The sequence below is a fragment of the Arvicola amphibius genome, chromosome 1 (genome assembly GCF_903992535.2).
Source record: "Arvicola amphibius chromosome 1, mArvAmp1.2, whole genome shotgun sequence".
NCBI classification, from domain to species: Eukaryota; Metazoa; Chordata; class Mammalia; order Rodentia; family Cricetidae; genus Arvicola; species Arvicola amphibius.
This window is the reverse complement of record NC_052047.1, coordinates 196,800,238-196,813,229: the sequence shown is the minus strand read 5'-3', so window position 1 is coordinate 196,813,229 and position 12,992 is coordinate 196,800,238. Positions and strand designations below refer to the sequence as shown.

The window sequence follows — 12,992 nt, the reverse complement described above, 5'->3', positions numbered from 1 at the left end:
AGCCCAGTTTGCAGGCTCTCCTGATATGTATATTCATCCCTAATTTTTTTTTCTGCGAACTGACTTTTCACCTTATGTCTTGAATCTGTACCATGAATACAGAAAGAATGCAGTTTCTGAAGTGCATAAAGTACTTCCCAGTAAGACGGCAGACTCAAAGCGGCCCCATGTGACATGTAGCAAGAACAGAGTCAAGACAGGGAAGAAGGGAAGGGTGAGAGAAAGGGAGAAAGAACACAGGGACGTCACAGAGGGATCGAGGGAATGGCAGGACGGCAGAGTGACTCAGTGGGAGGTGCAACCATCACCCCCTCCAGCCTTACGCTCACTGGTAGGGGAAGCAGAAGCCTGACCTAAAGGAACAATAGTACATAAACCACAGGAAAGCACAACCCTGGCATCAGTCACAGGAAAAAAAAAACACACAGCGTCAGCCAAGGAAAAACAAGCCCGCAAGTCCACCTGAACCCCAGCCCAGGACAGACTGACTTGGGCCCAAAATGAAGCCCCTCGAATTCCTGGCACTTCCTCCCCTTTCCATCAACGCCTTTATTTTATTTTATCCTCCCAGAAGAGCTTTTATGGGGCTGGGTATGGTGGTGCCAGCCCTTAATCCCAGCACTCAGGGTTAAACCAAGCACAGTGCCGAGCAGAGAATAAAGGTTTGTTTCTAGTACGCGGGGATGGAGGTGACGGGAGGCTTGATATCTGCATTCCTGAGCCTACAGGTGTAATCTCAGGAAAAATCCACCCTAACCCGTGGACATACACCTTAACAGTCCATAAAGGTAAGGCGTCAGAACCTGTACCAGAGTTTTATAACAGGATATTTAAAAGGACAAATGATTTTTTTCTCCTCCCGACTGATACTACCAAGTTCCTTCCACAAGCAACTAAACCTATAATTCTCTGTGAGAAACAAAAGGCTTCCCCTCAAGGACTGTCGGGTTTATGTTCTAAAGAGAGCTATCTGAGATTGCATTAGATACAGCAATTCCCCCAAAGCTGTACTAAAATTCTCAGTAGTCCCACAACTCTCCCATGCTCAAAGACTGGTAAATAGCTAGGACTTGTTATTTATAGTGTATTTATGACTTAGTGAGATTAAATCCCCAGTCCGGCTTCCTCGACCTCTCTCCCTCCTGCTTGGCTCACTATTTCAACAATACTGAAATGCAATGTCACATATACAATGCTTCTCTCAGGGAAACGTCAGAAACACAGTAAACCAACGCTTTATTTGGTGTTTAGAAATGGTCACCCAGGCACTCCTGCCTGTGCGGTAGCACAGAATTCCAGATTCCTAAAGGAAAGCAGAAGCCCACAGGGTCAAACAGCAAACCCTGTTTATGACAGAGGAAAGGGAGCAATTGTTCCTATAATCCAAGACCCCAGAAGGCAGCCATGCCCATGCCTTCCTAAGCATAGCAGTTTTATACATGGTATATTAACTACTCTTCTCGAATTCAAACCTTTGCTCAAAGCCCAGCACACGAGGAAGAGGTGATGGTTCTCTGTGCTGTGTGTGCTCTGTGCTGTGTGTACTGTGTGCTGTGTGTGCTGTGTGTACTGTGTGCTGTGTGTGCTCTGTGCTGTGTGTACTGTGTGCTGTGTGTACTGTGTGCTGTGTGTACTGTGTGTGCTCTGTGCTGTGTGTGCTCTGTGCTGTGTGTACTATGTGCTGTGTATGCTCTGTGCTGTGTGTACTGTGTGCTGTGTGTATTGTGTGCTGTGTGTACTGTGTGCTGTGTACTGTGTGCTGTGTGTACTATGTGCTCTGTGCTGTGTGTACTGTGTGCTGTGTGCTCTATGCTGTGTGTGCTGTGTACTGTGTGTACTGTGTGCTGTGTGTGCTGTGTGCTCTGTGCTGTGTGTACTGTGTGCTGTGTGCTCTGTGCTGTGTGTACTGTGTGCTGTGTGCTATGTGTGCTGTGTGCTCTGTGCTGTGTGTACTGTGTGCTGTGTGCTCTGTGCTGTGTGTACTGTGTGCTGTGTGTGCTGTGTGTGCTGTGTGTGCTCTGTGCTGTGTGCTGTGTGTACTGTGTGCTGTGTGTGCTCTGTGCTGTGTGTACTGTGTGCTGTGTGCTCTGTGTACTGTGTGCTATGTGTGCTGTGTGCTCTGTGCTGAATGTACTGTGTGCTGTGTGTTATGTGTGCTGTGTGCTCTGTGCTGTGTGTACTGTGTGCTGTGTGTGCTCTGTGCTGTGTGTACTGTGTGCTGTGTGCTCTGTGCTGTGTGTACTGTGTGCTGTGTGCTATGTGCTCTGTGCTGTGTGTACTGTGTGCTGTGTGTGCTCTGTGCAGTGTGCTGTGTGTACTGTGTGCTGTGCGCGCTCTGTGCTCTGTGCTGTGTGCTGTGTGTGCTGTATGTACTGTGTGCTGTGTGGTGCTGTGTGTTTTGCACCTCTCCAGGGCTTCCTAGAAGAAGCACTGTAAACACAGTATAACTGGAACCTTCCAGGTGTCTGCAGAGCCAGGGCTTCAGACGATTGGATGGGCATTCCCCGGCACTCCTGGTGTTAAAGGAGAGTGCTGTTAACCTGCCTTCGTGTCTCTTACCCAGGACTCCTTGTGCAGCACTGTCCAACGTCCCTCCGTGTCCAATTTTCAATGTCTGCTTTTGCCTCTTGTGCCATTCTGGGGAAGGCATTCCAGCTTCTACAAGAGTGATTGGGATGAAAAGAACAATTACCAAGACAAGTCAGGAGGAACGAGGAAGACCACACGGCCTCTTCCAAATAAACACAGTCCAAGTGTAAGGCTGGGACCACTTAGAAGGTGCAGCAGGCTCGGTGTGGTGGTGCACGCTTTTAGAACCGAGTTTGAGGCAAGGATGATGTAAAAGCGGGCCCCAGGCTAGCCAAGAGACCCTGTCTCAAAAACCAAAACAACAAAACACGCAGAACCAGGCCTGGGACCAGCCCAGTTGGTAGAGTACTTGCCACTCAAGCCTGAGGGCCTGACTGCCATTCTCAGGACACACAGGAAAAAAACCTGGGTGTGGCGACATGAATCACAGAGCTGAGCAAGGAGAGACAAGAGGGTCTCTGGAGCTTGCTGGCCTCTGTGTGGTGAGTTCCAGACCAGGGAGAGGCCATGCCTCAAAATAATGTGGGCAGTGCCTGAGGAACGACACCTGAGGTGACCTCTGCCTACACACACACACACACACACACACACACACACGGATGACCAGATGCTTGCTCACTTACAGAAGAACAGTAATCCAAAATTAGTTAACTAGAAACTAGAACTCATTTCTAAAGAAAAACAATTCTTTTATTTATTATTTATCCATCCATCCATCCATCCATCCATCCACCCATCTATCTACTGTGAATGAATGTTTTGGTTGCATGTATACTTGTGTGCCATGTACACACAGTGCCCAAATCTACCTACCTATCTACCTATCTATCTGTCTGTCTGTCTGTCTATCATCTATCTATCATGTGTCTATCTATCTACCTATCTATCTACCTACTTATCATCTGTCTGTCTGTCTGTCTGTCTGTCTGTCTATCTACCCACCCACCCACCCACCCACCCATCCATCCATCCATCCATCTATCCATCATTTACTGTGTGACTTTTGCTTGCATGTATACATGTGTGCCATGTACATGCAGTACCCAAAAAGGCCAGAAGAGGGCATCAGAGCCCCAGGAACTAGAGCTACCAATGGAAATGAGACACCAGTGGCTGCTGGGAATCCACCCCGAGTCCTCTGTAAAAGCAGCCAATGTTCTTACCTGCAGAGCTATCTTTCCAGTCCCAAGGAAGACAATTTCAAGTGAGTCGGTATTTATGCTAACTCAGTGAATTCCCTATAGTTAGAAAATGACAACAGCTTGGCGTGGGCATATGTTGTTAGTTTTAAAAGTCCTCGGTTAACCCCTCTAAGTATTTCCAATTTCCTCTGTCCTTCCTCACTTTGGAAGCACATCTCAGTACCGGGCTACGCCTACCTGCACTGAGCTCTCGGTCTGGTTTTATTTGTTGTCCTCACGATCAAAACTTTCCATTCATTAAAGAAACAAATCTCAGGGGGAAGGGGGAGGGGAGAGTGGCAATCGCAAAACAGTTCAGTTACTGCCCAACCTCTGAAGCATTTTCTTACTGAAAATATTCTCTCAGAAAAGAACATCACAGCCACAGTTTCCCTCCTTCACTCCTCCCATTCTCCCCTCTTCCCCCAGACCCACTTTCCCTCCACTTCCCTTCAGAAAAGGGTAGGCCTCGAAGACACAGCAGCCAAACATAACAAAACAAAATATAATAAGACAAGGTAAAATCCACGGAGGCGGAACAAGCAACCCAATATGAGGAGGAGAGTCTGCCAGGGCAGGCTGAAGAGTCAGAGACACATCCTGTCCCACTGTTAGGATGCCACAAAGACACCAAGGAGCCGCCAGGACACACTGGGGACCTGGTGCAGACCTGTGCATTTAATAAAAAGAAAAAACCTAAGGGTTGCAGACCAGTTTATTTCACACTCCCGTCATTAAGACAACCGTCATTCCCTGTCTCTCGTTGTTATGACAACCATCATTCCCTGTCTCTCGTTGTTATGACAACCGTCACACCGGACCTGTCCCTCAGCCCATCAACCTACTTTATAACAACCGACACCAGGGGCCAGAACACAGGAAAGGAAATGAAGAGGGCAGGGCAGAGACAAGGAGAAAGGCAGCCACAGTGCCAGTGCAGAGGCCACAGCCACATTCCGAAGGGGTGCTGGTCACCCAGTCCCAGCATGACACCGTCCCACTGGCTCAGAATCCCGAGACCAGGCAAGCAGTCCCAGTGTCACCAGACATGACATCACCATACTTGGAGGAACACGAATGGAGCAACAGGAGCCTCTAAGGGGGTGTTCTCGGCCACTGAACAACCCTTTCCCAGGGGTCGCACAGCAGATAACCTGCATGTCAGATATTTACACTGTGATTCAAAACAGTTATGAAGTTAGTAACAAAAATAATTTTACGGTGGGGGTCCCCACGACATGAGGAACTGAATTAAAGGGTCGAATTAGCAAGGTTGAAGATTAGGCCTGGACTTCAAATGCTTCACCTTCCACTTGCAATGCATCCTGGATCTCTGTCAGCAAAATGACAAACACACATTAGGGAACTCTTGATGTGCCTATCAGTATAAGCACCTCACAAGTTCAATCATCCTGTCTGAGCCTGAATTTTTCTCTAACTTGCACACATAAGGTCTCTGTCACACTACAGAAATTCTGCTCACTCTCCTGACCCAAATATTCAGACAAGTGTCTATGGACGACCACTTAAGGTTCTTCCTAACTATAAAAACCTTGTATGCTTCAGGCCTTGAAAGGTTCAAAGTCATAAAATAGACAGGATCCTACAATGGCTGAAATTAATGTAAGGACAGGCAAGGAATGTTCACCAAGAGCTACGAACGCAGTCAGTGAGTGAGTGAATCAGTGTTTGTCAGGCCCGGACAGGACAGAATGTGCTGTGTTGGCAGTGATATTTCATCTGTATTTTAATAAAAAAAAAAAAAAAAAAAAAAAAAGCTTGCCTGAAAATCAGAACACAAAACAGCCACACTAGTCAGCCATACAGGCCAGGCAGTGGTGCCAGCTCTAGAGAGAAATACAAGGTGGGATGAGACAGGAACTGGCTCTTTTCAATATGAAGATTTCATAGAGGTAAGAGCTCTCTAGTAGCTGGTTGCTTTGCTTTTCTGATCTTCGGGTTGAACCCCAATATCTGTCTCTGGGTTTTTATTATTTGAGCAACAGTCATTAAGCATCCTCCCAGGCAAGGATGGGGGTTAGGATGGCATTTGGGAAGCGCGATATGGCTAATATGGACACAGCCCAGTCACAAGCACTACAGACAAGCAGGGAAGGAGGCCAGCCTAGCAACAGCATTGAAACCATCAGTCCTAATGAAGTGTAACCAAGAAATGTCAGTGGTTTTTTTTTTTTTTTTTTGATCCTATGAAAAGCTCTCTAAGAATGCCAGTTTACTCACAAACCAGACCAAATGAAAGCAACATGTCTATGAAGGAAGAAACAAAACTCCACAGGGCTTCCCTTTGATGCAATCCTTAGCTCAATATCCCGACAGGAAATAGCGTATAAAGAAACCTCCGTGTTCTAGTACCATCAATGATGTAATAAAACACCTCTGCGAAAGGTAACTTAGAAGTTTATTTTAGCTCATAATCCGAGCTTCTTGTCCATCACCGCAGACCTTGAGACAGCTGGTCACATCACATCCGGTGGGAGTGGGAATGAAGGCATGTGTGCTTCATGCTCAGCTAGCTTGTGACATCGCATCCGGCGGGAGTGGGAATGAAGGCATGCGTGCTTCATGCTCAGCTAGCTTGTGACATCGCATCCGGCGGGAGTGGGAATGAAGGCATGTGTGCTTCATGCTCAGCTAGCTTGTGACATCGCATCCGGCGGGAGTGGGATTGAAGGCATGTGTGCTTCATGCTCAGCTAGCTTGTGACATCGCATCCGGCGGGAGTGGGAATGAAGGCATGCGTGCTTCATGCTCAGCTAGCTTGTGACATCGCATCCGGCGGGAGTGGGAATGAAGGCATGCGTGCTTCATGCTCAGCTAGCTTGTGACATCGCATCCGGCGGGAGTGGGAATGAAGGCATGTGTGCTTCATGCTCAGCTAGCTTGTGACATCGCATCCGGCGGGAGTGGGAATGAAGGCATGTGTGCTTCATGCTCAGCTAGCTTGTGACATCGCATCCGGCGGGAGTGGGATTGAAGGCATGTGTGCTTCATGCTCAGCTAGCTTGTGACATCGCATCCGGCGGGAGTGGGAATGAAGGCATGCGTGCTTCATGCTCAGCTAGCCTGTGCTCAGATCAGTTTCTCCACTCTTACACAGTTCAAGACGCCCTGTCTAGGGATGGTGCCACCCACAGCAGGCTCTCCCCATATCACTGAATTGAATTAAAACAATCCCACAGGCCAACCCAATACAAACAAACAATCCCTCTCCCTTACTGAAATTCTCTTCCTAGGGAACTCTAGGTTATTTCCAGCTGGCAATCAAAGTTAGCCATCACGCTTACCAAACTGAGCAGGTGTAACACCAGCTCAATTTAGCACCTCTTTGTCAACCAACACTTCAATTTGTGTTCTACCTGTTACAAATAGCACATTCCTATCAGAATAGTTTGGCCCCATGTCTGAAAAACAACTTTAAATCAGTTATGGAGGTACACACCTGTAAGTCTCACATTCAGGAGCTGAGGCAGGGGGATCATTGTGAGTTCCAGGCTACCCTTGACTACACAGTGAGTTCAAAGCGAGCCTATCTCACACAGCAAACAAAAGAAAACAGATGAAGTCTTCCAGGAGACACGGAACAACATAAGAGGCTTCTTCTGTGTGGTACCTAGACAGACTGAGTCCACACGGGAGAGCCTACAACTTACTTCTCTCTCTCTCTCTCTCTCTCTCTCTCTCTCTCTCTCTCTCTCTCTCTCTCTCTCTCTCTCTCTCTCTCTCTCCCTCTCTCTCGACTAAAGCCTGCAGGCATCACAAGACTGCAAGCCTAGTTAAGGGAAGAGACCTGGCACCGTTCATCTCCGTGTGTCTATAGACAGCAAAGATACGGCCTAATATGAGGACCAAGTAAAACCCAGGGTAAAGGGCTCACCACGGAATCTTGAGGACCGGAGTCAGGGCCTCCAGCACCCATATGGTACTGATGCCCATGCAAGGGAGCCACGCTGGTTGTTCCTTGGAGCAAGCGGGGCAGCTAGACTTGCCTAACTGGCGAGCCCTGGGTTCAAGAGAGGTACTCTGCTTCAGCATGGAAGATGGAAAGCCATCTCTGAAGATGGTGGTCATCACCTCAGACCTACATGGGGGCGCATGTGCCCCCCCCACACACACACAAACACACAAATCCATGCACACTACACATATGTACACATACAGAACAAAACTAAGGTTTTGTGTTGTTGTTGTTCACGTCACAGTTTTAAGTGATCTACTGGGCTTTTCTAACTATGCTTTTCTAACATTTTCCCGGTGCACATGAATCATCATGAAGAATGCTTAGAAAAGCGGCCAGCTTCTATTTTAATGTTCCTCAAAATACGTTCCACAAAGTACTCACACCAGAATCTGGAACAATGGTTTAAGAGTGCCATTTCCCAAAAATATCCCAGGTGTTCAGAATCACAACCTCTGCAAATGTGGGGATTAGGAACTTGTATTTTATTAAAAGATGAATTCTCGCGCCCTAAGTCCCTACTAACTCAGTCTATGCGCTTTTAAAATAGTTTTAGGTTAGTAGCTTGGGGGTAGAAAGTCAGAGCTTCCTTTGGTGGGACTCATCCACAAGAGCCAAACAAAAACCCTGACAGGGATCGAACTACAGAGTTGGGCTGCACGTGGGTGGAAACGTGTGTGTGCAAGGTGGGCCCCGATCTACACACAAGTGTGTGTGCAAGGTGGGCCCCGATCTATACACACATACTTCCCGTGAGAAGCTCACGTGGCCGCTGCTTTAAGAGTCTGCGCTTGATAAATTCAACCCAGGATGTCCTGGATTTCTGTCCAGAGAAAGTTAATTCAACAGTCGCTCTTTTTCTCTCTTGAGCCGTGAGCGCGCAAATTAAGTCAGTCGGTAAATAAATATAAACAAGCACTAAGATAAAATTTTAAACCCCAGGGCGCTTGCCCAGCAGCGGAGAACGCCGCAGCCTGGTCCCTACCCGGGCTGCAGTACCTGCCAGCAGCTTCTCCTTCAGCCGATTCAGCAGCTCGGCTGAAGTGGGCCCTTTGGGCTTGTGCACGGCGAACACGCCGCTGAGCGACAGCAGCTTAGCAGCCAGGGCGGCCTTGGAGACCTGGGCTGGCGATCCGGTCCGGGCCGCTACCACTGCGGCCGTTTCTGCAGCATCGGGGGCTGCGTCGGCAATCGGAGGGGACACCACCTCTGCCTCAGCAGCTGCCATGCTTTCGCTGCCTGCACCCACTACCGGGAGGCGCACACCGGTGACCCACGAGGGGCAGCCGGATCAGCCCGCCTTTCTCGGGCTGGGCCGCAAGGCCCTCTGGGAAATGTAGTCCAGAGCCTCTCCGTACGTGCCAAGGACTTGCTGGGGCTGCTCAAGGTTCCCCTAGAATCTCTCCTTTATCTCTTGTTTCTGAACTGCTCTTAGTTCCCCGAGGACATTTGAGTTGCCGTTGTAAGCTACCCAACACAAACACCGAACTTGTGAAACTCAGGTGAAGGATTCACTTCCTGTCCCATGGGCACTCTTCTATGCTCCTCTGTGTGTGTGTCTGTGTGTGTGTCTGTGCGTGTGCGCGCGCGCACCTCTGCCTGAGATATACCACCCACAGGCTCAGATGTTTTGACAACTTGGTCCCCAGTTGGTAGCTGTGTCGACACGTTTAGGAAGTGTGACCTTGCTGGAGGAAGTATGTCACCGCAGACAGGCTTTGAGATCAAAAGCCTTGTGTTACACCCAGTTTTCTCTCTGCTCCCTGCTTGTGGTTCAAGATATGAGCACCGGCACCTTAGTTCAGCCTGCTGCTTGCTACCTTGCTTCCCCGACATGACAGACCCTTATCAACCTAGAACCATAAGCCTAAATAAACTCTTTCTTCTATAAGTTGCCTTGGTCACATGTTTCATCACAGCAATAGAAAACTAACTAATACACCATATCTCAAAATAGTCTCCAACAAACTGAAGTCTCTAACATTCTAGATAAATTGTCTTGTTGCCATCAACCATCCATGGTTCACCCAAGATTGTTTATGAGTAAGACTTTTAAAAATTCAACCAGAGCCAAGTATAGTGCTGGGTTCCCCATGGTTCCTGGGGCCTCTGCTCTGACCCCCAACATAGACATACAGGCCTGGGAAAGCTTTTTCTTCCCAGAGGTGTCGGTACACATTCTTCTCTGGAGCCACAGGCAGCGGGGCACAGAGGGCACTCTGAGGCCGTTACAATCTGAGTCTCCAAACTGAGACCCAGAAAGGTGTTCCTGACAGCTCAGAAGATAAAGCTGAGGATGCTCAGATCTGCATGACAGGCTCGCGAAAGGCCCCATGTTTATAAAGTTCAGAGAAGATCCAGATGTATCTGCCCCATCTGTTTATGATTTCCATCGTGGAAATAAAAAGAGCTGGAAAACTCTTTAAAATGTTGTCCCTGCCTATGCCACTGAAAACTATCCTAATAGGGAAGAAAAGGGCAAGAGAGGTAAAGAAATCTGCTTGGCTGCACAAGGATTGCTCTGCTGTGGGCAGAGGGATTGAAGAAGGTTTAGGTGGACTTACTGGGGTATAAATGTATGTACGGTTTTGATTTTGGCTTTACATTCTTGTAATTAGGAAAAATAATTGCAATGAATAAAACTTAAAATTAAGTGAAGAGTGTTTTTCTTTTGAAGAGAAAGAACAAAGGCTGCTCCCAGGGGCATCACAGATACGAAGAAGTTAGGCCAAAACAAGCTGACACCCAATGATCCGGGAATGGGAAGAAAGCCCAGAGATGTCCAAAAAACAACCAAAGGAACTTTTTCAAAAGATCAAGAAAGAGAGAGCTGTACTGCATAAGGCCAAAAGATAAAGATGAGGGAAGATGAATCTTCTCCATGAAGAATGCTGTGGGGTGGAAACGGGAAGGGCAAGAGAGAGAAAGTGTCCTAGAGGGGGGAAAGACTGAACAGGCGCTCCCCCTGCTCTACCCGAGGTGAGCACTCTGCTCTAGAGAACTCTGTCCTGAGATGGAGGCCTGAGGGAACTCATCAGAGATGCTAAAGGAGACAGGCTTGGGTGGGTGCATGCTCCGTGCTGACACTTAGCTTTTCCCAGGCATCTCTGTAATAATTCTCAGGAAAATAACTTGATAGCACAGCTTCACTGCCAAGCAGATGCTGTGTGACTTTTCCTGGGGAGGGAGGTGTGAGCAACTTCCAGTTCCCCTTAGATAGGTCACCAGTACCAGACCCCAAAACCTATCCTACCTAAGTTGAGCCTAGTGGAACTAGCGAATTTATTAGCATGACTTACAGGAGACTGGGCGATTCTAAGGCAGCTGCCTTACCAGAAAGCCCGCTGCAGAGTGGGTGAAGACTCATGAAAACTGCATCTTGGAGCTCCCTGCACAACTGGCAGGTAGCTGTGCTTGAGAAGAGAGAGAAGGAGGGAAGGGGAAAAGGGAGGGAAGGAGAGAGAGAGAGAGAGAGAGAGAGAGAGAGAGAGAGAGAGAGAGAGAGAGAGTCTCCTTTTCCCATCAGTTACTACTGCTTGGTTAACCTTGGGGAGAAGACTTGTGGCTCTAAATTTTAGAAGTTCCCTGGGTCTTGTGAAGTTTATTTACTTCCTGAGTCTTATGAACATTCCCTGCCCTCTAGTAGGGAGTGTTTCCATTTGTATATAACCACAAAACAGTGATGGTGTTGATGGTGATGATGATGATGGTGGTGGTGGTGGTGATGATGGTGATGGTGGTGATGATGGTGATGGTGATGATGATGATGATGGTGATGATTTTATACCCATTCTATAAGTGAGGAATGTGAACCTAAATGAGATTAATTTGACCAAGGGCACATGACTACAATAGAGTCAGTAGTACTTTGGGAGTCCCCCAAAACAATTCAGGACAGATTTATGAGAAAGACTTGGGGTTCAGAAAACCTCTAAAACTCACAGTTGAAGTTTGCTGTTTTAAAGGGTACCGACTGAAATGTGGGAGAGATGAAGTTGATGGTTGAAACTATCTCAAATTTCTTCTTTCAGCAGAGGTGCAAACACAGCATTTAACTCTCCTAACACTGAGATGGAAGCTTTGTCATGGGAACTCCTAAAAAGGTTTCTGTATGACTGACCTTATGTAGTCAGTCTCTGAACGCCAGAGTTCAAAATAATGCTGTTGTAGCCTGAGGCCTGAGACACCACTATATTCTTGTCAGATGAGATATTCCACGGATCAGAAGCTGATTCTCCCAAGGGCCAGTCTTTTCTTGGAATGGTCAGGTTTTGAGCAAACCAAGCGTTCTGGGTTAACCCTTTAGTGTACAGGAAAAAGGCTGACACTAGAACTGGAGCCTCGCTGTGGATCGTTGCCAAAGATCTGGGAGGTCCATGCCTGTAATCCCAGCTCTCCAAAGGCAGAGTTAGGAGGATCACAAATTCAAAGCCAGTTTGGGCTACCATGTGAGACTCTATCTCAAACAAGAAAACAAACCTTACAATAACATAATTTAGATAATATTTTTATGTCCAAAGGAATTAAAAGTAGATTCAGTAAATGATAAATAAACATTAGCAAGATTCTAGAAGTCCCTAGTAAAGTAATTGTATATATAAAAAAGAAGTGGTGATTATAATAATCAAGAATGTGGTTAATAATTCAATAAACATTTATATGAAGACTCTGTTAGCAAGACAGTGAGCACAGTAAGTAAACAGAATTCAGCTCTGCTCTGGAATTCAGCAGGCACACAGTGAGTTAGTTTGCACTGCCAGATGTAAATAATAGCAGGCAACGTGCTACGTGCAGATCTCCCTTTGAATAAGTCATGGTACACTGACACCCTTCCTCCTTGAGAGGCTGGAGTGGGGAAGAAATCAGTAGCTATGGTTTATTTATGCTTAAGAAAGCTGTTTGGAGTTTTGCTGTGACATCCCCAAGAATGTAATGTGGGTGAGGGCATGGTAAGAAGAGATAGATGGACTAGTTTGACGGAAAATTACGTGCTTAACAGACTAACGTCATCTCAAAGAAATTTCTAGTGTTATATAACAGGAAGAGTTGGGGAGGGGCTGCCGTGATCCAAATTTTGAGTATTGTTGACTTGGACAAGAATGTAGAAGATATGTCTGCTTTGTTTGACCCCAGCAGAAAGGTGAGGAAAGAGGAGAAATACAGCTGAGAAAAGATGACAGTTTCAGTGCACTAACCATGTGGTGCATATGCAGGGATTATCATGAAGACTTGGTAACTGCCTGAGA

The 12,992-nt window shown here is 47.2% G+C and overlaps 1 protein-coding gene across 1 annotated transcript in view; it reads right to left on the bottom strand.

Annotated features, from left to right (window-relative positions):
- The window catches only part of Trub1 (TruB pseudouridine synthase family member 1), a 40,412-nt gene extending 31,380 nt beyond the window's left edge, over positions 1-9,032 (bottom strand). Inside the window, exons 1-2 of the mRNA XM_038342129.2 lie at positions 8,746-9,032; positions 2,560-2,658 (exon numbers count right to left, since the gene is read on the bottom strand). Of these exons, the coding sequence (XP_038198057.1) occupies positions 2,560-2,658; positions 8,746-8,974 (328 nt within the window). The 5' untranslated portion in view covers positions 8,975-9,032. The remainder of the gene's footprint in view (positions 1-2,559; positions 2,659-8,745) is intronic.
- Between the last annotated feature and the right edge of the window lie 3,960 nt (positions 9,033-12,992).